General features: G+C 37.8%; 2 protein-coding genes across 3 annotated transcripts; one reads left to right on the plus strand and one right to left on the minus strand.

Moving 5' to 3' along the window:
* Nucleotides 1-8008: 8008 nt before the first annotated feature.
* On the minus strand, nucleotides 8009-8563 carry LOC142175976 (uncharacterized). The gene has a single exon (XM_075242989.1). The coding sequence runs from the start codon at nucleotides 8561-8563 to the stop codon at nucleotides 8009-8011; it is 555 nt and encodes a 184-aa protein (XP_075099090.1).
* Nucleotides 8564-22828: 14265 nt separating this feature from the next.
* Nucleotides 22829-27264, plus strand: LOC107809236 (beta-glucuronosyltransferase GlcAT14B). Of its 2 annotated transcripts, none has more exons than XM_075244387.1 (4): nucleotides 22829-23666; nucleotides 23933-24008; nucleotides 24108-24223; nucleotides 26153-27264. In XM_075244387.1, exons 1-4 carry the CDS (start codon nucleotides 23105-23107, stop codon nucleotides 26665-26667), a joined length of 1269 nt encoding a protein of 422 aa, XP_075100488.1. In that variant the 5' UTR covers nucleotides 22829-23104; the 3' UTR covers nucleotides 26668-27264. The 2 variants fall into 2 exon arrangements, with proteins under 2 accessions (XP_075100488.1, XP_016489322.1); XM_016633836.2 differs by having other exon boundaries at nucleotides 22830-23660.
* Nucleotides 27265-27510: the final 246 nt, after the last annotated feature.

The following is a 27510-nucleotide window of genomic DNA, read 5'->3' on the forward strand; positions in this document are numbered from 1 at the left end:
GTAGTCTCATCGACACGCCTTCCTTGAGGTCTGGACAGGCATGATGTATTAAACTTAATGCCACAAAGAACACTCATAATAAACTTGGTAATGGAAACAAGGAAAGCATACCATGGTTCTTGGACTGCCAATGCGTTTTGGCAAAACCACGCCAAACACGCTCGCTATATGAAAAAGTAGAGTATAATAGTTCAATCCATTCTGGAATGTTCTGAACCACGCCGGGGAACCAAACGGTGGCTACATAATCAAAAGAAGATCATTTTAGAAGAAGAAAAGGGGCAATAAAATGTGCTCGATGTAGGGACACTTACGCTTCATGTTCCATTCCTCCGGGAATGGCAGCCTATCAGCAGGGATGATGTCTGAGGTTCTTACTCTGACAAATTATCTCATCCATCCCCGGTCTTTGTCTTCATCGATGCTCGTAAAGAATGTCTTGGCGGATCAATGGTTAAGCTTGATCAAACCCCCTCGGAAGAGACAGGGGTTGTACATTCTGATCAAGTGGTTGAGGGTGAAGGTCATTCCCTTGATCCGGTTGGAGAAATATCTGAGCATGTAAATAATCCTCTAGAAAGAAGGATAGATCTGACCGAGTGTCACTCGGTACTGTATTACAAAAGTGAAGAATCACCGGATCTATCGGTGGGGAAGAAGAATCTATAGGGCCTAGAGTGAAGGGGTATGTGTATACGCTGAGGAAACCAACTTTGTGTGCTACTATGCTTTCCTCAGCTTTGGGGATCTCTACTTGCACTGCCTCCCCCATCAGTAGTCTATCTTTACTCTCTTCATGTCGGTCACCACACTGATGTACCGAGATATAGGCTCGCATTGGCTCGGTGTAGAAGGGGGTTTTTCAATGGAAAGTCGGAGACCATATCGGAGTGGCCAGGGATACATTGCTCAATACTTGGAGGTGTTTTTGGTTTGCCCATGGACGGACGTGATGAAGAAGTGGTGCCCTCTTTCTGAGGTACTGTTTTGGAGGTTTTAGCCATAACTATAACAAAGTTTCTAAGAAAGAAAATGAAGAGGCACGCACAGAGAGGAGATGAATGCAGAAGATGGTGAATTTAGCTCTGAAAACTTGAAGATATTGTAAAAGTATGAATGACAAACAGTTGAGGTATTTATAGAAGCCGTTTGGGAAACGTTTGAGAAGCGGAAAAGTTGAACCAATAACGGTTTGTGGGCTTCTCGATAATCATGCTAATAGTAACCTCTACGCAGCCTTTGAGTCATGTCATTTAATGATCTGACGGGCTGACGTCATGGTGGAATTATCGAAGAGGCAAGAATTTAAGATCGTTTCTTATCATTTTTACTCTTAGAAACGCGGGGACTATCTGTATACGGCTAAAATCGGAGAGTCCGATTTTATGATCATTATGACACTCCATAACCCGTCTCTAGAAGGCTCGAGGCACAGCATGAGGTTTGGCCTTGAGGGTTCCCTATGTTCGACCTTGAGGCAGTACAAATTGGTGGCTATGATGGACAAGCGGGAAATTCCCAAGGCACGTGGTTAGAGCTAACCAGGTCTACAAGAATAGTACAAGTTCGTACCGTGACATTAAATGATTGTACCAGCCACATATCTTTGTAATAAATGTACCTGTACTATGTTAGGATTCCCCCTCCTTTATAAAAGGGACCCTTATCATTTTGTAAGGGACATATTATTCAATACAATAATAAGAACATTCTCTGCTCCTCAACTCAAACATATTCTTTGGTCATTTTAATGCTTACATTTATTGTATTTTATTGATTGTTCTTCAGTTATTACTCATCATTGATCATTAAAAGCCACCATCAAGGCCCTTAGAACTGTTAGTTCTTCATCGACCATTCCCAGTTAGACACTTCAGCTCGACCTCGAGGACCAGCGTAGGCCAGCTCGAGACGTTGATTTACGGCTATTCGGTTTGCATAACATACTTTCCTTGAGCTCTTATCTCATTCCCCTAACTCACACTTAGCATCCATCGCTTAACAACTAGCATTAAAATAAATCACGTATTTTTAGAACCACAATATCAAATTTAATTGTAATTACCACTTCCAAGGTAAACATTTACCTTCTCATCAATTCTATTTTATTCTTCTTTATGTATAGTCTTTTTTCATATTTCTTATTCATAGAAACTAAGCACCCACCAAACTGTATAGAGAACCGGGTTCTCTATCAGTTCCCACTGTAAGCATCAGACTGTTAGTATAGGGAATCAGGTTCTCTATTTGTTTCCATAGTAAATCGGTAGTAAATAAAGAACACAGAGGAATTCTACGTGGAAAACTCCCAGCTCAACGGGATTTAAAACCATGACCTACCCTTGTAGGATTCAACTTCACTACTGAGCAATCCTTAGATTACAACCTATTGTAACCTAGTAATTAACCTCTTGATCCCTCACTAATTTGTAACTACATTATTACAAGCCACTTTGTAATAACTCTATTACAAAGACTTAGTCACTCACTAACTTGTGACAACACTATTACAAGCCACTTTGTAATAACTCTATTACAAAGACTTCACAACTCGACTAACTCTAGCCAAGACAAAAACACAAGGGTTTATGATTTACAAAGGGTTTCCTACACATTGCTTCTAACTAAGCTAAGTAAGAGTTACAAATGAAGAACAAATAACAAATACTCAACAAACCTAAGGACTTAAGATATCTTTAATCTTGGATCTGCTCCTTGAGGTTGCAACAGCTTTGTTCTTGAGGGAGGTTGTGGCTAGCACTTGAGTGAATATTTTCAATTAAGTTTTCAAGTGTTAGAGAGATGAAATCACTTGCCTCATGTTGATAATATATGTGTGTGGTATAATCAAGGATGATGTAATAAAGTGCCCTTTAGTTTGGCCTTAGCAATCTACAACTGTGTTGTTGTACTGTTGCCAGACGGTACAATGCAGCAGTTTGCCAGACGGTATAGTGCAACAGCTTTTACAGTTGTAGAGTTGACTGTACAACGACGAGGGAAACTGATCTCTATCTAGTCCCTCTGTTGTTTCCTTATCTGATTTCATTGAGAATTGATCTAGACATCTCACTAGTTATTCGGAAAGCAAGGGAACTTAATTGTATCAGATTCCTTATCTTGTTCTCTCATGAAGTAAGTTGTTTTACCTTCCTTGATTGTATTTATACATCTGTGACATCACTTACAATAATGTAAGCAATGTAGGTAAAAAGCCTTCCATAGAAAGTTGACTGTTGCATTGTTCCTGTACAGTAGCGTGTGCAGGCAGCAACTTTCCAGCTGGAGAGTTGACTTCATACAGTCTCCTCGGGAACTGATAGGGACATGTTCACTCAGTTGTTCCTTGCACTCTAAAGAGTTGAGTTATATCCTACGCTGGATCCCATCTTGGAACTTTGTGATCTTAAGGTCTTGTAAATCTGTAACAGGTTCCTTATCTGGTTCTGGATGGTAAGTTTGTTAGATCATCAAAAAATAAAGTAAAGTACTTATTCCCAAAGTACTTGTAACCTATCAATTTCCCCCATTTTGATGATGACAAACTTAGAATTGATATTCCACCTGAGAACTGGATCTCCACATTGTTCCCCCTACGAATCAGCCATATCCCTCCTAAGAACCAAACCTAAGGAACTGATCACAACTGGTTCCTCAAGACTATTTGGCAAATCATTAAAACTCAAAATACCATAACTTATCGATTTCCCCCCTTTTTGATGATGACAACCCCAGAATTAACATTCCCCTTGAGAATTAGATTCCTTACATCTACTGATCACATCTGGTCTGTACCTAGTTCCTTGAGAACGTTTGTCATCGTCAAAACATGACATAGCGTAACTTAGAGCAATTTCTCTGTTTTTGATGATGACAAACCCAAAATTAATATAAAACTTAAGAACTAGATTCCTCACATGTTTCCCTATGGATAAGACCTATAATCAACACATTATCAGCAACGTTCCCCCTGAGAAACAGAGCTATCTTTCATGCACAACATAATATATCAATTCGATTATGTTCCTCCCCCATGTTGACACCTATATAACTTCCCCCTTTTGGCATCATCGAAAAGAATAATAGAAGAAGCACAGCGAAAAAGAAGTTCAACAACATTACCTCATGCCACTTGGGCAACACAGCATAAATAATAACAAGAACAACAAGTGAATGTCATTGCACAAAATAGAGTGATTGCCCATAGTAGAGTAATTATAATAAAAACACAGTAGTTTTAAAAATACATAATATGAGAAATTAAACAACTAAAGTACCAATGTCATCAAATATAGGAATCAAAAGAAGATAAGAATTCAAGGAAATTTGGAAGGAGCGAAAGACATGGATCACTAGGTAGGAGGAAAAGTAATGGGCTAAGGCCTTGATGAACTTGTCCATTCATTCATTCACTCTCCTTTGGTCAATGATCATCTGCTCTCTCAATTCCTCCACCTGTTTCCTCAATCTTTCATTCTCACCCTTCAACTTAGCATTCTATTCTGCTAAGGGTCCATGAGGACTAGGTTATCAACCTATCTAAGTAGGCTAAACCATTAATTAGATCACCAAGAATCTTCCCAAGTTTCTTCTCATCAAGAACAAACTCAATCCCATTCACATATACCATCATAGTATCACATAAAACATAGAAGTTTTTACTTCTTCTTCATAAACGTTGGGACTTGGAGGAACAAAGAGGTGATTCTATTTTTGGAACTCAACAATGTCAAGAAGTTCCTTCATTTTTCAGCAATATCAAAGTCAACACTCTACCTTAAACCACTTTTTGAGACTTCAGAGTCTTCTACCTCTCCAAACCTAATGACTCAACATTTTGCTTCTGTAAGGAACTAGGTTCCTCACTTACACTACCCTTTCTATCCCTGAGCAGCCATGTCTCCCTCTTCTTCTTCTCAATCTGTTTACCCTTATCGTCTGCTACATCTTTCTCAGCCAACCTTCTTTTCTCCAATATTTTTTTAACTCTTTCTCACAAGTAAAGATTTCATTTCATTCTCTCTTCCACAATCACATCAGCAGGTCATACCACTTCATCATAAATCAGCCTACTTTTCATCAATCCTTTTAACTGGATCGGAAGTTCATTTAAACACAGAACTCAAAAAGAAAAAGATCATCTTTAAAATTGACTTCCTGAGAAGGACTGAGGGATCAGGTCCATCATTCCGTTCTCATATTTACCAATTTCTCCATCCTTAAAGACTTTCACAAATCTATTAACAATTTCAACCTCACGCTCTATAATATTAGATCTACCCTGTTCCCTTTCAGTTAAACTTCCATCAAAATCTACCAAAGACTTCTTGGGGTTTTGATTCAGATGGAGTTAGGATTTTGGAAAGTGACAGAGTTGGGTTCACTTCTGGCATATTTGGAAAGAAGGATTCTTTTGAGAAAAGGTTGATTTTGGTTTTGAAGAAAAGAATCGATTTTAGTTGGGTGTAAGATAAAGAAGTTCCTTTTTAGGGCAATGGGTCATTTCATAAAAGGTTTAACATTTTGGACTTCAAACGTTAGGAGAGAAGCAGGAGAAAGCCGAAAATAAATTAATGACATGACTCTTCAGTAGCTTATAAAGGCATATAAGTATTGAAGAGACCACTAACCTAAGCCCATGAACCAGATTCCTTGACAGTTTTTGAAAATCTGAGCAAAGACTTCTAGAAGTGCAATATCACTCTTATTGTTTTTGTCCTAAAACTGCCATATGTGTATACCTGTAACAGTATAGATTTGAGTTAGATGCCGCCAAAAAGCACTTTTTAGCATTGTACCTTTCCTTCTTAACATATCCAATCATTGAGTGACCAGGTCCCTCTGTGCCTTTTGGTGATTCTGTTGTATCTTCTACATTGCTCTACTTGATTTGACACATCAAATCAGTCTTTCCATTTGCAATATCTATAGCTTCACCAGGAGCATTTTTTAGTTCTCCATCTTCATCTTCTTTGTTATGTGACCCTTTACCACTATTGTTGAGAACAAAACATTTTGTATCCAAAGGCTTTCGGGTAAGTCAGCTTGAGATTTCTCCTATTGAGCAGTTCATAGTGAGACTTTTTGAGAAGGGACCTGATCATGCACTTGTTAATCAAGTATTAGCAAGTGTTGACTGCTTCAACCCAAGAATCAGGTCCTCCATAACCAACTTGCTCAGCAAATAAAAACTCACATGCCCCAGTCATCTACGCCATAACTCAGCATCATCATCAATGACACTTAGGCATGTTAGATCGCCACCATTAAGTGAATCAAGGTCTGCAACATAGATGTTCTTTAACTTTTTGGCTATCAACACCACTTCACCAGTTTTGAGATTAGTGACAATGCAATATTTGGACAAGAAGTTCACTACATTTTTCCTTATCACAGATTTGAGACACACTCAAAGCTACATTTCAAGTTATTCACAAAGTACACATTTTCAATTGCATGGGAGAGCGTTTTGTCAATTTTGCCAACACCAAGAATATAGTCTTCTTTTCATTTCCAAAGGACACACTCCCACATTTGAAGGCCTAGAGTGAGAGGATATCATTCATTCTTCTAATTTTATGATTAGTGCAGCCACTATCCATGTACCATTTTTGTTTTTGACTGATACCTCTCACTTCAGCCTGCATACTAAATCAATAATTAGACTTAGGAACCGAAGCTAGCTTGGGTCCCTTATAATGATATAACAGGCGGATCAACCTTCTTTTTGCCCATGCACGCAGCACATGTTTTCTTTTCAGGGAACCAGGTTCCTCATCAGTATGCCTCTTTTCAACAAAAACTTTATTTTTCAGCAAAGACTGAATTTTAGCTTTACAAGAGTCCTTGTAATGACTAGTTTGACCACAGTGAGTGCACAACCTATTATCAGCCACAGTTACATACTTACTATGGGGATTATAGGAGATTTTAGCCTTTTGGAACCTGATGCCTTGCCTGTTTCCACTATTACTTCTGTACATAGACGTTATTACATCAGAGGACCGGGTCCATTTAAGTGACTTATCAATATCATTTTTAACCCTTTTTAAATCCTCCTAAAAATGTCTATTCTTTTCAAGCTCAGCAACAAGACTTGTTGTAATTTTCTTAAGCTCACTCTCAAGCTCAAGTTGAGCCTCACTAGCCACTTATTTACCCTTAGTGTTGACCATCCATTTTTTTGTTTGCTTTTTCAACAAGTTATGTTCTCTAGTTACTTATTCCACTTGTTCCTTCAAGGCTACAATGGAAACTATCATATCATACCTCTCTTGTTCTATGTCACCAATTTCTTCTATTAAAGCATTTTCTCATTAATGAGGCTATGATAGGTATCAATCAACATATTTGCTAAGGACATCAATTTTTTCTTAGAGTAAGTTTTTAAATTTCTTTGAACATCAAGAAAACTTACCTCATCTTCCTCTTTGTCCTCATCTTCATCAAATTTATCCATGAATGCAAAGATTGACTCATATTCATTGTCAACAACCATCATAGATGCATCTCTTTGGTCATCCTCACCTTCAGATTCACTAGAGGAATCTCGCTAGTCAGCCAAAGCTTGCTTCACCATATTGTCAGCAGCATCTCTTCTTTTGAATTTCCCGTTAGGGATCGGGTTTCTCTTAGCTGCCTTATCAGTGTTGGTTTTGTAATGATCTTTCTTATGAAGAGGGCAATTTTTAATAAAGTGCCCAGGCTTTCCACACTTATGACAGCAATCATTTCCTTTGAAGTTCCTGCTGGAACTTCCTTTCTTTGGGATCCCACCATTTTTATGAACCATCTTTTGAAATCTTCGAGTGAGATACGTCATTTCAGATTCATCACTACTTGAGTCAGTGAGTGCATCTTTGAGAACTAGGTTCCTCTCCTTATTGGTCTCTCTTCTTTCAAGATCCTTCTTTCTCTTCATCTAATATGTTTTGAGATTTCCAATAAGCTCGTCAATAGTCAGCTTCTGCAGGTCTTTGGCTTCAGTGATAGCATTAACCTTGCTCTACTAGCAACCTGGTAGAACACTGAGTATTTTCCGGACCAACTTGTTGGTTGGAATGATTTCACCAAGTGAATGAAGCTCATTGATTATAGAGGTGAAACGGGTATGCATCACTTGAATGAACTCATGCTCTTCCATTTTAAGGAGTTCATACTCAGTTGTATGCATATCTATTTTGGACTGCTTTACCTGAGTAGTTCCCTCGTGAGTCGTTTGAAGAGCTTCCCAGATTTCCTTGGCAGATTCACATGCTGAGATACGATTATACTCGTCTAGTCCAATACCACACACAAGACTCTTCTTTGCCTTGAAGTTCTTCTCAATAGCTTTTCGATCAGCTCCATTGTATTCTTTTCTTGTTTTTAGAATAGTCCTTGTTCCCTCTCCAAAAGCCTTCATAGGGACAAAGGGACCATTACAAATCACATCCCAAAGCTCGGAGTCCTCAGCCATTATGAAGTCATGCACTCTTGTTTTCCACCAACCATAGTATTGACCGTTGAATCTTGGTGGTCTGTACGTTGATTGTCCTTCCTCAAAGTTTAGTGGAGCAGCCATGTAGATCCTTTCTAGGTGTTAACCTTTTAGAATGAACCCTCTCTGATACCAAATGATAGAAACTAAGCGCCCACCAAACTGTATAGAGAACCAGGTTCTCTATCAGTTTCCACTGTAAGCAACAGACTGTCAGTATAAGGAATCAAGTTCTCTATTTGTTCCCATAGTAAATCGGCAGTAAATAAAGAACACAAAGGAATTTTACGTGGAAAACTCCCAGCTCAACGAGATTAAAAATCACGACATACCCTTGTGGGATTTCAACTTCACTACTAAGCATTCTTTATATTACAACCTATTGTAACCTAGGAATTAACCTTTTAATCCCTCACTAACTTGTAACTACACTATTACAAGCCACTTTGTAATAACTCTATTACAAAGACTTAATCACTCACCAACTTGTAACAACGCTATTACAAGCTACTTTGTAATAACTCTATTACAAAGACTTCACAACTCGACTAACTCTAGCCAAGACACAAACACAAGGGTTTATGATTTACAAAGGGTTTCCTACACAATGCTTCTAACTAAGCTAAGTAGTAATTACAAATAAAGAACAAAGACTCAACAAACCTAAGGACTTAAGATATCTTCAATCTTGGATCTTGTCCTTGAGGTTGCAACAGCTTTGTTCTTGAAAGAGGTTGTGGCTAGCACTTGAGTGAATATTTTCATTTAATTTTGCAAGTGTTAGAGAGATGATATCCCTTGCCTCATGTTGATAATATGCGTGTGTGATGTCATCAAGGATGATGCAATAAAGTTCCCTTTAGTGTGGCCTTAGCAAGCTACAACTGTGTTGCTGTATTGCTGCCAGATGGTACAGTGCAACAGTTTGTCAGACGGCACAGTGCAGCAGCTTTTATAGGTGTAGAGTTGACTGTACAACGACGAGGGAAACTGATCTCTATCTAGTCCCTCTGTTGTTTCCTTATCTGATTTCATTGAGAATTGATCTAGACATCTCACTAGTTATTCGGAATGCAAGGGAACTTAATTTTATCAAATTCCTTATCTTGTTCTCTCATGAAGTAAGTTTTTTGTACCTTCCTTGATTGTATTTATACATGTGTGACATCACTTACAATGATGTAAGCAAGGTAGGTAAAAAGCCTTCCACAGAAAGTTGACTACTGCATTGTTCCTATACAGTAGCGTGTGCAGGCAACAACTTTCCAGCTAGAGAGTTGACTTCATAGGAATAGATAGGGACTTATTCCCTCAGTTGTTCCTTCCACTCTGAAGAGTTGAGTTATATCCCATGCTGGATCCTAACCTGGAACTTTGTGATCTTAAGGTCTTATAAATGTGTAACAGGTTCCTTATCTGGTTCTGGATAGTAAGTTTGTTAGATCATCAAAACATAAAGTAAAGTACTTATGCCCAAAGTACTTGTAACCTATCAATTTCCCTCTTTTTGATGATGACAAACATAGAATTGATATTCCCCCTAAGAATCGGATCTCCACATTGTTCCCCCTACGAATCAGCCATATCCCTCCTAAGAACCAAACCTAAGGAACTGATCACAACTGGTTCCTCAAGACTATTTGGCAAATCATCAAAACTCAAAATGCCATAAATTATCGATTTTCCTCTTTTTGATGATGAAAAACCCAGAATTAACATTCCCCTTGAGAATTAGATTCCTTACATCTACTGATCACATTTGGTTTGTACCCAGTTCCTCGAGAACGTTTGTCATCATCAAAACATGACATAGCGTAACTTAGAGCAATTTCTCCCTTTTTGATGATGACAAACCCAAAATTAATATAAAACTTAAGAACCAGATTCCTCACATGTTTCCCTGTGGATCAGCCCTATAATCAACATATTAAACCTGATTCCTCACATGTTTCCATGCGGATCAGACCTATAATACACATATTATCAGCAATGTTCCCCCTGCGAAGCAGAGCTATCTTTCATGCACAACACAACATATCAATTCGATTCTGTTCCTCCCCCATGTTGACACCTATATAACTTCCCCCTTTTGGCATCATCAAAAAGAATAAAGAAGCAACACAGTCGAAAAGAAGTTTAGCAACATTAACTCATGCCACCTGGGCAACATAATATAAACAATAACAAGAATAACAAGTGAATGTCATTGCACAAAATAGAGTGATTGCCCATAGTAGAGTAATTATAATAAAAACACAGTAGTTTTAACAATACATAATATGACAAATTAAACAACTAAAGTACCAATGTCATCAAATATAGGAATCAAAAGAAGATAAGAATTCAAGGGAATTTGGAAGGAGTGAAAGACATGGATCACTGGGTAGGAGGAAAAGTAATGGGCTAAGGCCTTGATGAGCTTGTCCATTCGTTCATTCACTCTCCTTTGATAAATGATCATCCGCTCTCTCTTTTCCTCCACCTGTTTCCTCAATCTTTCATTCTCACCCTCCAACTTAGCATTCTATTCTGCCAAGGGTCCATGAGGACCAGGTTCTCAACCTATCTGAGTAGGTTGAACCATCAATCAGATCACTAAGAATCTCCCCAAGCTTCTTCTCATCAAGAACAAACTCAGTCCCATGCACATATAGCATCATAGTATCATATAAAACATAGAAGTTTTTACTTCTTCTTTATAAACGTTGGGACTTAGAGGAACAAAGAGGTGATTCTATTTTTTGGAACTCAACAATGTCAAGAAGTTCCTCCATTTTTCAGCAATATCAGAGTCAACACTCTGCCTTACAACACTTTTTGAGACTTCAGAGTCTTCTACCTCTCCAAAACTAATGACTTAACGTTTTGATTCTCTAAGGAACCAGGTTCCTCACTTGCACTACCCTTTCTATCACTGAGCAGCCATGTCTCCCTCTTCTTCTTCTCAATTTGTTTATCCTTATCATCTGTTGCATCTTTCTCAGTCAACTTTCTTTTCTCCAATATTTTTTTTAATTCTTTCTCACAAGTAAAGATTTCATTTCATTCTCTCTTCCAGAATCACATCATCAGGTCACACCACTTCATCATAAATCAGCTTACTTTTCATCAATCCTTTTAACTGGATCAGAAATTCGTTTAAACACTAAACTCAAAAAGAAAAAGATCATCATTAAAATTGACTTCCTAAGAAGGACTTGAGGGATCAAGTCCCTCATTCAGTTCTCATATTTACTAATTTCTCCATCCTTTAAGTCTTTCACAAATCCAGCAATAATTTCAACCTCACGCTCTAGAATATTAGATCTACCATGTTCCCTTTCAGTTAAACTTCCATCAAAATCTACCAAAGACTTCTTGTGGTTTAGATTCAGATGGAGTTAGGATTTTGGAAAGTGATAGAGTTGGGTTAAATTCTGGAATATTTGGAAAGAAGGATTCTTTTGAGATAAGGTTGATTTTGGTTTTGAAAAAAAGAATCGATTTTAGTTGGGTGTAAGATAAAGAAATGCCTTTTTTGGGCAACGGGTCAGTTCATAAAAGGTTTAACATTTTGGACTTCAAAAGATAGGAAGAAGCAGGAGAAAGCCGAAAATAAATTAATGACATGACACTTCAACAGCTTAAAAAGGCATATAAGTATTGAAGAGACCACTAACCTGAGTCGTAGGAACCAAGTTCCTTGACAGTTTTTGAAAATCTAAGCAAAGACTTCTAGAAGTGCAATGTCACACTTACTGTTTTGTCCTGAAACTTCCATATGTGTATACCTGTAACAGTATAGATTTGAGTTAGATGTCGCCAAAAACACTTTTTAGCATTGTACCTTTCCTTCTTAACATAGCTAATCATTGAGGGACTAGGTCCCTCTGTGCCTTTTGGAGATTCTGCTGTATCTTCTATATTGCTCTGCTTGACTTGACACATCAAATCGCTTGACTTGACACATCAAATCAGTCTTTCCATTTGTAATATCTATAGCTTCATCAGGAGCATTTGTGAGTTCTCCATCTCCATATTTTTTGTTATGTGACCCTTTGGCACTATTGTTGAGAACAAAACATTTTGCATCCAAAGGCTCTTGGGTAAGTCAGCTTAAAATTTCTCCCATTGAGCAGTTCATAGAGAGACTTTTCGAGAAGGGACCTGATCATGCACTTGTTAATCAAGTAGCAGCAAGTGTTGACTGTTTCAGCCCAAGAACCACGTCCTCCATAACCAACTTGCTCAGCAAATAAAAACTCACATGTCCCGGTCATCTCCGCCATAACTCAGCATCATCATCAATAAAACTTAGGCATGTTAGATCACCACCATTTAGTGAATCAAGGTCTGCAACATAGATGTTCTTGAACTTTTTGGCTATCAACACCACTTCACCAGTTTTGAGATTGGTGACAATGCAATATTTGGACAAGAAGTTCGCTTCATTTTCCTTATCACAAATTTGAGACACACTCAAAGCTACATTTCAAGTTATTCACATAGTACTCATTTTCAATTGCATGGGAGAGCATTTTGTCAATTTTTCCAACACCAAGAATATAGCCTTCTTGTCGTTTCCAAAGGACACACTCCCACCTTTGAAGGCCTAGAGTGAGAGGACATCATTCATTCTTCTAATTTTATGCTTAGAGCAGCCACTATCCATGTACCATTTTTGTTTTTGACTGATACCTCTCACTTCAGCCTGCATACTAAATCAATGATTAGACTTAGGAACCCAATCCAGCTTGGGTCCCTTATAATGATATAACAGGCGGATCAACCTTCTTTTTGCCCATGCACGCAGCACATGTTTTCTTTTCAGGGAACCAGGTTCCTCATCAGTATGCCTCTTTTCAACAAAAACTTTATTTTTCAGCAAAGACTGAATTTTAGCTTTACAAGAGTCCTTGTAATGACTAGTTTGACCACAGTGAGTGCACAACCTATTATCAGCCACAGTTACATACTTACTATGGGGATTATAGGAGATTTTAGCCTTTTGGAACCTGATGCCTTGCCTGTTTCCACTATTACTTCTGTACATAGACGTTATTACATCAGAGGACCGGGTCCATTTAAGTGACTTATCAATATCATTTTTAACCCTTTTTAAATCCTCCTAAAAATGTCTATTCTTTTCAAGCTCAGCAACAAGAACTTTCTTAAGCTCACTCTCAAGCTCAAGTTGAGCCTCACTAGCCACTTCTTTACCCTTAGTGTTGTCCATCCATTTTTTTGTTTTTTCAACAAGTTATGTTCTCTAGTTACTTCTTCCACTTGTTCCTTCAAGTCTACAATGGAAACTACCATATCATCCCTCTCTTGTTCTATGTCACCAATTTCTTTTATTAAAGTATTTTTCTCATTAATGAGGCTATGATAGGCATCAATCAACACATTTGCTAAGGACATCAATTTTTTCTTAGAGTAAGTTTTTAAATTTCTTTGAACATCAAGAAAACTTACCTCATCTTCCTCCTTGTCCTTATCATCATCAGATTTAGCCATGAGTGCAAGGATTGACTCATATTCATTGTCAACAACCATCATCGATGTATCTCCTTGGTCATCCTCAACTTCAGATTCACTAGAGGAATCTCCCCAGTCAGGTAAACCTTGCTTCACCATTTTGTCAGCAGCATCTCTTCTTTTGAATTTCCCATCAGGGACTGGGTTCCTCCTAGCTACCTTATCAGTGTTGGTTTTGTAATGATCCTGCTTATGAAGAGGGCAGTCTTTAATAAAGTGCTCAGGCTTTCCACACTTATGACAACAATCATTTCCTTTGAAATTCCTGCTGGAACTTTCTTTCTTTGGGACCCACCATTTTTACGAACCATCTTTTGAAATCTTCGAGTGAGATACATCATTTCAGATTCATCACTACTTGAGTCAGTGAGGGCAGCTTTGAGAACCAGGTTCCCCTCCTCATTGGTCTCTCTTCTTTCAAGATTCTCTTCATCTTATATGTTTTGAGATTTCCAATAAGCTCGTCAATAGTCAGCTTCTGTAGGTCTTTGGCTTCAATGATAGCATTAACCTTGCTCTCCCAGGAACCTAGTAGAACACTAAGCATCTTTCGGACCAGCTTGTTGGTTGGAATGATTTCACCAAGTGAATGAAGCTCATTGATTATGGAGGTGAAATGGGTATGCATCTCTTGAATGAACTCATGCTCTTCCATTTTAAAGAGTTCATACTCAGTTGTAAGCATATCTATTTTGGATTGTTTTACCTGAGTAGTTCCCTCGTGAGCCGTTTGAAGAACTTCCCAGATTTCCTTGGCAGATTCACATGCCGAGATACTATTATACTCGTCTGGTCCAATACCACACACAAGAATCTTCTTCACCTTGAAGTTCTTCTCAATTGCTTTTCGGTCAGCTCTATGTATTCTTTTCTTGTTTTTGGAATAGTCCTTGTTCCCTCTCCAACAACCTTTATAGGGACAAAGGGACCATCACAAATCACATCCCAAAGCTCGGACTTCTCAGCCATTATGAAGTCATGCATTCTTGTTTTCCACCAGCCATAGTATTGATCGTTGAATCTTGGTGGTCTTTACGTTATTTGTCCTTCCTCGAAGTTTGGTGGAGAAGCCATGTAGATCATTTCTAGGTGTTAACCTTTTAGAATGAACCTTCTCTGATACCAATTGATTCAAACTAAGCGCCCACCAAACTGTATAGGGAACCGGGTTCTCTATCAGTTCCCACTATAAGCAGCAGACTGTCAGTATAGGGAATCAGGTTCTCTATTTGTTTGCACAGTAAATCGACAGTAAATAAAGAACACAGAGGAATTTTACGTAGAAAACTCCCAGCTCAATGAGATTAAAAACCACAACCTACCCTTGTGGAATTTCAACTTCACTACTGAGCAATCTTTAGATTACAACCTATTGCAACCTAGGAATTAACCTCTTAATCCCTCACTAACTTGTAACTACACTATTACAAGCCACTTTGTAATAACTCTATTACAAAGACTTAATCACTCACTAACTTGTAACAACACTATTACAAGCCACTTTGTAATAACTCTATTACAAAAACTTCACAACTCGACTAACTCTAGCCAAGACACAAACACAAGGGTTTATGATTTACAAAGGGTTTCCTACACAATGCTTCTAACTAAGCTAAGTAGGAGCTACAAATGAAGAACAAATAACAAACACTCAACAAACCTAAGGACTTAAGATATCTTCAATCATGGATCTGGTCCTTGAGGTTGCAACAACTTTGTTCTTGAGAGAGGTTGTGGCTAACACTTGAGAGAATATTTTCATTTAATTTTGCAAGTGTTAGAGAGATGAAATCCCTTACCTCATGTTGATACTATGTGTGTGTGATATCATCAAGGATGATGCAATAAAGTGCCCTTTAGTTTGGCCTTAGCAAGCTACAGCTGTGTCGCTGTCCTGCTGCCAGATGGTACAGTATAGCAGTCTACCAGATGGTACAGTGCAATAGCTTTTACAACTGTAGAGTTGACTATACAATGACAAGGGAAACTGATCTCTATCTGGTCCCTCTACTATTTCCTTATCTGATTTCATTGAGAATTGAACCAGACATCTAAGTAGTTATTCAGAATGCAATGTAACTTAATTGTATCAGATTCCTTATCTTGTTCTCTCATGAAGTAAGTTGTTTTACCTTCCTTGATTGTATTTATACATGTGTGACATCACTTACATTGATATAAGCAAGGTAGGTAAAAAGTCTTCCACAGAAAGTTGATTGTTGCATTATTCCTGTACAGTAGCGTGTGCAGGCAGCAACTTTTCAGCTGGAGAGTTGACTTCATACAGTCTCCTCAGGAACTGATAGGGACATGTTACCTCAGTTGTTCCTTCCACTCTGAAGAGTTGAGTAGTATCCCACGTTGGATCCCAACATAGAACTTTGTGATCTTAAGGTCTTGTAAATGTATAACAGGTTCCTTATCTGGTTCTGGATGGTAAGTTTGTTAGATCATCAAAACATAAAGTAAAGTACTTATGCCCAAAGTACTTGTAACCTATCACTTACTATTTTATTTTCTAATTTCAACTCAGATTCTCTAAATTAGCTATTCTTTCTGGTCACATTTGATTGATCCACACATCAAAAAGCAAGTTCTTTTGTATCTTATATCTTTTAACTAAGAAATCCCCAAGATAAGTGTACATAAGGTTCAAAACACAATGTATAATAGGCTCAACCATTTTATCATTTTCACTTAATGCTATATTTGTGTACATGGGAAAGTTCAATATCATATTACGCGTGCCTGACCCACATATAATACGTTACTCTCTTTGATCTATATCAAAGCCACACATATTTTTTTTTATATTATATGGATTTTATGACAGAAATTTCAGGATATTCTAATATATGTTAGTTTTAAACCACTAGTTCCGTTGAGCCATCCTGGTTAATGATCAGCAACTATTTATCGATCACTTCCCATGAACGTGTTGTTTAATAAACTTTATTCAAAATTGATAACTAAATAACTCATTCACTAATTGTTGTTTTATCTTAATTGAAACTCTATAAAATTTGATTGAGAATGAGCGTACATGTGACTCAAGTAGGAGACTAGTAAAGCTTCGATATAGGTCCCAAAAATTTTCAATAATGAATTTTATGATTTTATTTCATGTTAGACAATATCAAAGTTTGCGAAAAAAAGTACAAAAAACTTTGAACAAAAGAAAGAAAGAAAGATTGTCTACTCATTAACACTAAAAATATTTTATAACTTTGAATTAAATTACTTAAATCTTTATATTAGTAAATATTTATTTTACAACAATATCAAAGGTAACATATTGAAAATACATGTCTAACATCTTATTTATTTAAGTTACTTCTTACTAATATAAACGATAATACTACTATGTGAAGTTAAGTTAAATGCTTTATGCCACGACCCTAAACCCATACCCGATCGTGATGACGTCTCTCGTGAAGACAAGGCCATCTGACACACTCCCAATTCATTTTAAGCAAATACAAATAATACAAATTAAGTCTTTAACATAATAATAATCCCAAAATAAGGTGAAACAGTTCAATTGCGGAATAGACAGAGCCCGACATCGGGGTGTCACCAGTCATAAGCATCTACCAACCGATTTAAAATAGAAAGAGTCTATATAGTCTATTACAGAACTAAAACAAGAGAATATAAGATAGAGGGAGAAGCACTGGGCTACGAACACCGAGCAACTATCTACTGAATCTCCGAAATCTATTGGAAGCTCTCAACCCTCGCAAGCAGGACCTGAAGCGCCTGAATCTGCACACGGGGTGCAGGGAGTAAAGTGAGTACTCCAACTCAGTGAGTAATAATAATAAATGAAGACTGAGCGATAAGAAATCACGTAAAGGCACATCAACATGCTATAAGGAGCAGTATAAAGCCAGTAAAAGCAATGAAACAGTGAAAACATGTAAAGTCACCTTAGTTCAGTTTAAGCTTTCGTAAAATACCTTTTTAACAGTTAAGCAAGTAAATGACAGGTAGCTAGAAAATATAAACACATAAAGAACCGCCCCCGGGCACAATGTCAACAGAATGCGCCCCTCGGGTAATATCATGGAACAACACCAACCCCTCGGGCTATCTCACATCACAATGGATACCCGCGCTCACTGGGGGTGTGCAGACTCCGGGAGGGGCCCTTACGGCCCAAGCGCAATATCAAGCCATCTCGTGGCATAATCAATAGGCTCTCGGCCTCATATCAAGCCACCTCGTGGCGTACAACTCAGGCCCTCAGCCTCATAATCATAAATCAATATATCCTCACAACACAAGCCCTCGGCCTTACTCAGTCAAAATCTCATAAGCCGCTCGGAAAATAGTATAACATGATGCTCAGCCCAAATTATCATTTCAAATATCATTTAATGTGTTAAAACAGAGTAAACATGGCTGAGTTTTGAAAATAGTAGAATACGACATGACTGAATACAAGTATAAAGTCAAAACAGTGAGGAAATATTAGTAAAAACCCCATAAGGGTCCAAATATGGCATTCAGCCCAAAACATGATGATAGCAAACAGTTTTCAATCAAATACGCGGTAAAACAGTCATTCAGAATGGACTAAGTCACAATCCCCAACGGTGCATGACCCCACGCTCGTCATCTAGCGTGTGTGTCACCTCAATATAGCACAACAATGTGAAATCTGAGGTTTCATACCCTCAGGACAACATTTACAATCATTATTCACCTCAATCCGGTCCAAAATAGCCCGTGACGCCTTTGACCCTCAAATCGACCTCCACTCGCGTCGAATCTATCCAAAATCAGAATCACGATGTCAAAATATGCTAAGGGAACGAAGCTCATGCGAAAATAATCAATTTACAACATAAATCCCGAAATTAATCAAAACCCGACCCCCGGGCTCACGTCTTGGAATTCGATAAGATGCATATCAATAGATTCCTTATCTCCCCACGAGTTCATACATATCAAAAGTCAAAAAATCCGACCATAAATGGTTCATCAAATCCTCAAGTTTAGGTCTCCAATACCAAGCCCTAGTGTCCCCAATTTTAACCCTTAAATTTTCATAATTACAGCTCTAATCCGTGAAATAATACCATAGGATCGATTATTAGACTCAAAAATCTTACCTCCAGATGATATCCCTTGATTATCTCTTCAAAATCTCCCAAAAAGCTCCAAAACCGACTTGAAATGGTAAAGAACAACTTAAAACCCGCGAAGGAATGCTTTTATACATTCTGGCCCAGGCTTTTCGCACCTGCGGGCCATATCTCGCTAATGCGAAACCGCTTCTGCGGTCCGGGCACCGCTTCTACGGTCACCACTTAAAATTCCAGGTGCCACATCTGCAAAGAAATTCCCGCATCTGCGCTACCGTAGGTGCACCTACCTAGCCGCTTCTGCAGCTCCAGCTCTCCTTGGCCCCCTTCCGCTTCTGCGACTACAAACTTGCTTCTGCGAGACCGCACCTGCGGTCCCCTAGCCGCAGGTGCAGTTATGACAGCAATGGAACATCTTCAGCTGCTATAACCAACTTTCAAACTTTCCGCCAACCATCCGAAATCACCCTAAAGCCCCCGGGACCCCAACCAAAAGCACCAACAAGTCCTATACCACCATCCAAACTTATACCAATCTTCAAAACACCTCAAACATCATCGAATCAACCAAAACACATCGGATTCAAGCCTAAGTTTTCAAAATCTTCCGAATTCTGCTTTTGATCAAAAAGTCTACCAAACCACGTCCGAATGACCTGAAAATTTGCACGCACATCCAAATGACGCAACGGACCTACTGCAATTCCCGGAATTCCATTCCGACCCCTATATTAAAATCTCACATATCAACCACAAAACGCCAAAATACCAATTTTGCCAACTCAAGCCTAAATCTACTCCAGACCTCCAAAACTCATTCCGATCACGCTCCCAAGTCCCAAATCACCTCCCGAAGCTATCCGAACCATCGAAACTCACATACGAGCCCTCTAACACCTAAATCAATATCCGGGTAATTTTTCCAACTTAAGCTTCCTCAAAAGAGACTAAGTGCCTCAAACCTTATCAAAACCTCTCTGAACCCGAGCCAACCAACCCGATAACACAAAATACAACTGAACAAGGTAATAAGAAGCATAAATGAGAGAAACGGAGTGGTAACTCATGAGACGACTGGCCGGGTCATCACATCTTATCATTTAAGAATGATATACTATAAATAACAAATATGAAAAATAAAATGGCAACGCTAGCTTTTTCTGCATATGTATGTATATGTACTAATAAAAAAAGTTATAAAGTCTCTTATTAAAATTTGGCTTTAGGCCACTAGTTTTATAGAGTTGCCCTTGTTTACTACTATTATTTTATATTCTACCATGCATGCACGTATAATGTCAGTATTTTTCTATACCTTTTTGTTTCACCGCTAAAAATGGTATTTCTTCCCAACATTAGTGGATCGGGCCAAAAAGTCGCCTCATACTCTGCTAAAAATTAAATGAATTCGACAATAAAATAGGAGAGTAAAGAAGAAACAGGCACCCACTGTTTTCCTAAATGACACGAATAACACTAAAAACAAGGGAGCTGACCTTCTAAAATAACCCATACATATTTTTCCAGCTATTGGATTGTCAACCTTAAAAGCGAACAAAAAGAACATAAAAAAAGGACTTTAACAATTATACATTATCAATGTATAATAATTTTTATCTTACTAGAAACTATCTTATTTTCAAAGTGCCACTCATCATAATTTCCAAATGTGCATAGCCTCTGGAACTGTATGACCCAAAATTTAGATCTAAGTTTTTATACAATTAAATTCATAGAGAAAAAAAAGTTTAATCCAAATCAATATTAATGTCCAAATGACAGATCTAGTATATTCGTGATGACTATCGAACATATGTTCTTAAATAACAATATCTTGGAGTAATAATGGAGCAATAAATGTGTCAAGAATGTGAAAGATAACAATAAATAATAATAAATAGAATTTATTTAAATAAAGGAATACGGTTCACCCGACAGGGATGGGATTTCTTCACTGATTCCTATAACAATGGTGGATAATGATAAGCACTTGAATATTTTGATTCGTCTTGGATTGAGAGAGAAGAAATACAAAAATAGGTATAAAGGCAAACTTTGTATGTATATCATAATTAAAGAGAGAGAATCTTCAAAGAATATCAATATTGTTCTTTACAAAAGTGTTATATCCCCTTTCTAGAACTACATATCTTCCTACTTATAATGGTACATGGGCCACAAAACCCTAGATAGTCCAACAGAGGAGAATATTCTCTAGGGAATCTAAATCCTTAAACAAACAGTTATTGCATACCGAGGACAGATACTTGTCCTCGTCCTCGTCTTCTATCAAGCTACCTCGACCTCGACGACGACCTGCCTTCATTATATGACCTCGACATCTTGATATATTTTAATACCAATGTATGGCAACCTTCGAAGGCTATTATATACATTGACCATGTCAAAATACGTGACGTGAAGTTTTTTACCCCTACAGTTAGTCCCTCCATTTATCAAGTCAAAATGGATATAAGGTTATTCGATTTATGTAATGACATGACCGGTCATTTTGAGTTATGGCATTCCATTTTGTGATTTGAGACCTTCAATGGTGCGATATGATGCATTACAACTTGCGAGCATGATTGATTTTAATTTTTTGAGAGGTTCGGGATTAGTTTGGAAGACTAATTTTTATTATGGAAGCTTTAAGTTCGAAGAGTTTATCAAGGTTAAACTTTTGAGTAAACGACCTCAGAATCAAGATTTGATGGTCTCAATATGTTCGTATGATAATTTTGGACTTGGGTCTATGTTCGAATTTTCTTTTGGATGTTCCTCAGAGATTTTGACTCTATTTGTCAAAACTTGTCAATTTGAAATTTTGGAGAGTTCTTAAGTTTGACCGGTAGTTAATTTTTGGGCTAATGAGCTTTGATTGTGGTTTTGAGACCTTAGATAAATCTTAATTTTTGACATAAACTTGTGTGCAAAGTTTGGTTGCACTTCGGAATGTCTAAGTATGATACAATCGCATTTGGCGAAGTAAGATTGTTTAAAAGTTAAGAGATAGATTTGATCTTCGTTCTTGGTTTTGTTGTTGTTTTTTATATTTTGATCCTTGCGACAAGTTTGTAGGGAGTATATGGACTTTATGTAATGATTAGACGGATATCGGAGGGTTCTAGTGTAATTTTAGACTATTTTGGACTATTTTGGTTGAGTTTGTAGCAGTTGAGTTGCTAGTGTATTGTAGTGCTTCACTATTGCGGAGCAAAGGCTCGCGATCTCAAAGAAGGATTTTGGTTGGCTGTATTTTGTACATCGCATTTGCGGGCTGATAGTCGCGATCGCGGAGTATTGTGGAGCCGATCTTCTCATTCGCGTGCGATGCTTGCGTTCGCTCAGAGGAGGAGCTGACTAGGGAGAATTTGCTTTTCGCATCTGCGAAAGTGCTAGTCGCGTATGACAAAAGTTCTTCACATATCAGTGTATATAACATACACCCAACCAAAAACAATAAACACACAATATAAACACGATAAAACTTACCACTTATTTACATCAAATCAAATAATTTATACATAAAAGATATATTCTCTCCGTTTAAATTTATATGAACTTAATTCTTATTTAAGACACTTCGAAAAGAATAAACTCATTCTTAATCATAGAATTCAATATCATATACTTACAATCACAAGTTTTAAACTCTAACTTTATGTCCAATCACTATCTATTTCATAAAAATCGAAAGCGAGGGAGTATAAGTTTTTACCATACAAACATAGCCCCACCTCCGATGTCCTACCATACCAGCAAAGCATGCCCTCCTTTTCCACCCTTTCACCTACCACTATTACAACTCTTGAGCAAACTCTATAATATCATACATCTAGAAATTATTACAGACTCCATTTCCTATCAAATTTCATCAAAGTAACACGAATTTTGAATAGCTCCATTTTGAACTCATTCTAATTAGAGCAAGTTCCCTAATTTCTTCTTAAATCCATCACTGAAATTTCATCAAAAATCACATCTTTACTCAAATTTAGTCCAAAAAATAAGTATAATGAAGAAACTCAAAAGCTTTTACAAAAAACTCAAACATCCACCGATAATGGAAAGCAAATGGATCTATCCACTTGCAATAGCCTCAATTGTTTCCATTTTCATCGTATTCCTTACAACCTTAATTTCACCAAATGGCACTCCTTTAATACCCCTTTCCATTTTCGTCGAATCAAAGCTTCAATCTTTACCCATTTCCGACGCTTCCCCGCCGCCACGTTTCGCCTACTTAATCTCCGGCTCCGCCGGCGACGGCGGCATGCTGAAACGGACCCTTCAAGCTCTGTACCACCCCAATAACCATTACGTAGTGCACCTTGATGCTGAGTCATCAGCTGAGGAGAGACTTGATTTGCATAATTTTGTGTTTAATCACAAAATTTTTGCTAAATTCACGAATGTAAAAATGATTAGTAAAGCTAATCTTGTTACTTACCGTGGGCCCACTATGGTGGCTAATACTTTACATGCTGCTGCTATATTGTTGAAAGAAGGGGGTGAATGGGATTGGTTTATCAATTTAAGTGCTTCTGATTACCCACTTGTTACTCAAGATGGTAAGTGTGAGTTCCTTTTTTCTTGTGAATTTTGCTGAGAGGCGGATTTAGAACGAGTTCAATTGTGATTCTATTGCTTTCTGTTCAAACTATATACATTCAGATGCTAAAACTTATTAAAATATATTCATGTACTATTATTACACTCGTTCTGAACTCACAGATTTCTGGTCCTGGATTCGCCTCTAATTATGCTTATTGAGATTTTCAGTTGGTTATGGTTGAATCTTTTACTAATGGGGTTTGGCTGTTGAATTCTTTTGGTTCATTAGATCTAATTCATACATTTTCGCATATACCGCGGGATCTTAACTTCATTGATCATACTAGTGACATTGGCTGGAAAGAGTAAGCAAAGTTTCCATGTTTCCTTATTTTGGATGGGATATACAGCATTACTTGGGTGATGTTTGAATTTTTTTTTTTTTTTGGTTTATATTGCTGAAGGTTTCAAAGGGCAAAGCCAATCATTGTTGATCCGGGGTTGTATTTGAATAAGAAATCCGATGTTTTCTGGATTAGACAGAGAAGAAGTGTGCCAACAGCTTTTAAGCTTTTTACAGGTGAATTTTCTATCGTTTACTTCTGTGCTTAGGCTGAAAGATTTGAACTCTTTTTGTCCATGTTATGCTTCACATATGCTGCCGTGTTGATTACATTCCAACCCGCTGTTTGCTATAATGAATTGTCTTGAATTCTTTCTATTGTAAGATCTCTTAATAAATGAGGTTTTTGCTAGGTAAAATTTGAAAAATTGACAGATCAAATTCCCTTAGCAGAAAAATATACAGCAGTTCCTCTGTATATGTCTAGCTCCATTTGCCTCTGTGTGCTAGCTGTGATCTTACACCAGTAAATCCAAATTCTGACTTGCTGGTAGAGTTTTAGTTTTTACCACATAGGGAAAATCCGTTGGATAGGGAGTCCTTTTTTCTTATGAATCGAGAGATGCTTGAGGATTTTACATTTCATACTATAAACAATTTCGACCATTGTGCCTAATGCAGTTAGAGTTTTGCCTTTGACTTCTGTCCCAGGCAACATGCTGGATGAGCAAACTTTGATAGATTAAAAGTTACGCACATTAGTTTTTGTTCCGCAGCATATTATGCATGTTGCAGTTGTCAGGATTGATTGGCAGAAGTGGATTAGAAAGCTGTTTGATAATATATGCTCCCTCTGTCCCGTTTTATGTGGCACACTTTACTTTTTAGTTTGTCCAAAAGAATGACACCTTTGTATATTTAGAAACTATTTAACTTTAAACATCTCATTCTACCCTAATGAGATGACTATAGCCACACAAATGTTTTTACACTACAAGTTTCAAAAGTTTTCTTTTCCTCAACTCTGTTAGTCAAACAATGCCACATAAATTTTGGACGGAGAGAGTAACACAGGAACAGCTCCTATATATAATTTTTTGATTAGGTAAATAACTTTATTAATGTTGCGAACATCTCTCATATACAAGTAGTATACAAAAAAAGTAAAGAATCTACAAAAGGATATGATTCTCTATGAAAGATTACCAATTCTCTATACAAATCGGAACCTCAGGGATGCACCAAAAGTTTACTCGGAATAAGAGGCTATTTTTCAAATGTAGTAAGTCATTCTTTATCCCATCTAAAATTCTCCTATTTCTCTCATTCCATATAATCCATATGAGTGCCAATAGGGGAACATCCCACGCCTTGCTTGTCCTCGTCCGGAAAAGTTTTCCATAAGCCCTACTGAACAGTGCCTGGCATTGTCCATTGTATCCTGAACCATCTCAAAATCTCCCATCACAAGTGCATTGCTAGCTGGCAATGCAAAAGGAGGTGATCCACGTCCTAGCCTAGTTCTTGAATTCTTGCACATAAAACGCCACCTAGTATAGGTGATCCTTCACTTCCTCGCTGCCAACCAAGTGAAAAAACACATCTTTCTTGTCGCCCTGGGTTTCCATACCCTGTGGTCTATATTGTATATGCCATTTGGTATCACCTTGGATTTTCTTGTGCTTTTCCATCCTACAGTGTGATGGACAGTTTCAACCAAGAAAATGTTTAAATGTTTGTACTGACACATTTTATTAGGAGCAAATTTACATTGTTTATTCGAGTAGTACTCACTTTGACGACCTGATGAACGGTTTATTTTTCATCTAATTGTATTTTGGTGTACTCATTGTTTGAAGATTATCAGGTGTTTACAAGTAAAGTTTTTGAAGGCTCATCTGTTATATTCTACATAAGCTTGTAGGCAGCTGTATATTTCTATTTGACATGAAGTTTGGACTTTGGAAGGAGTGTTCTTATTTAAGGAAATTTGTCATTTATTCCTTTACTTTTATTAATGATTATCTTGACAGGGGCTGGAAGGGATAAGATCATGAGCAAGACTTAACATATGGAACACCTGCTTCATTTTGTTCCTCGTCTAGATTTTTATTGCTGTTAACACTTCACAAAATTTCTAAAACTTTGTTCTTGCCTCTTTTACAGGGTCTGCTTGGACGGCCCTTTCTCGACCCTTCATTGACTTCTGCATATGGGGTTGGGACAACTTGCCTCGAACTGTACTTATGTACTATGCAAACTTCATCTCAACTCCAGAAGGCTATTTCCACACTGTCATCTGTAACGCTCAGGAGTTCTGCAATACCACAGTAAACAGTGATCTGCACTATATATCGTGGGATAACCCTCCAAAGCAGCATCCTCATTACCTTACACTTGATGACATGCAAAGAATGGTTGACAGTAATGCCCCATTTGCGAGAAAGTTCCATCAAGATGATCCAGTGCTTGACAACATTGATTCTGAACTCCTGTTTCGAGGTCAAGACATGTTTGTCCCCGGTGGCTGGTGCATAGGGAATCGGGAGAATGGGACAGATCCATGCTCCGTAGTGGGTAATATCACATTCCTCAGACCTACTGCAGGGGCAAGGAGATTGGAAAATCTGATTGGCTCTCTCTTATCAAATGACAATTTTCGGTCCAGGCAATGCATATAGTGAAACCAAGTTTTTTGAAAGTAGATTTCTTTGTGATAGTCGTCATACAGAAGAAACAGGTGATGTTATGAGTTGGCAGTTTTCTTCGCAAGAGTGAAGACTTCTCCGAAGGTACAATATATCGTTTGCTGGTCATACTGCAGGAAGAAGTAGAATATAGAGTATTGCCCCAGAAACATGAGGGCACGTGAATCCGGTCGCGTTTTCCTGCTCTATCAACGTTCACCTACTTGCCCTGTATCGACATGGGATTTGCAATTCCCTTATACGTACTAGGATGGAGCATTTTTGGAGTGTGAACAACCAGGGGAAGGAAAGAACGTGTAACCGATCTGGTGAGAGGTATTTTTTTTTTTTTTTGTAAACAATATTAAATAGAATATACTTTATGCAAATGATCGGATCTTGGAACTCTTTCTTCTGCGTATTTTTGCTTTACTTTTTTAATCTCTTTTTGGAGGGGGGAGGGGGAGTTTGTTGGTGGTGACTGGTGAGTGAATGTATCATAATCTGCACTGCTGTTTTTTATTATCAGAGACTGTCTGTGTTTTGCAGCTTACACTGTCTGTCTATAAAAGTTAAAACTCTTTCAACATATACACATTGGGTATTTTTCTGCTTGGTACTTATGAAATTTTCCATCAAAGGGAATTTCTGGTTTTGCATGGCACACATTTGTGATTGGATAGAATGATGTGGAGCATAGCCTGGTTGAGCAAGAACCTAGCATTGTGTGATTAGAGAGTAGACAGACAAACTTGTTTTCATGTTCAAGAACACAGCTGTAGGAGGCATGCGACGTAAGTTTAGACTAGTTGGTGAAGAATAACAAATAGAGGGAGC

The sequence above is a fragment of the Nicotiana tabacum genome, chromosome 22, assembly GCF_000715075.1.
Source record: "Nicotiana tabacum cultivar K326 chromosome 22, ASM71507v2, whole genome shotgun sequence".
Taxonomy (NCBI): domain Eukaryota; kingdom Viridiplantae; phylum Streptophyta; class Magnoliopsida; order Solanales; family Solanaceae; genus Nicotiana; species Nicotiana tabacum.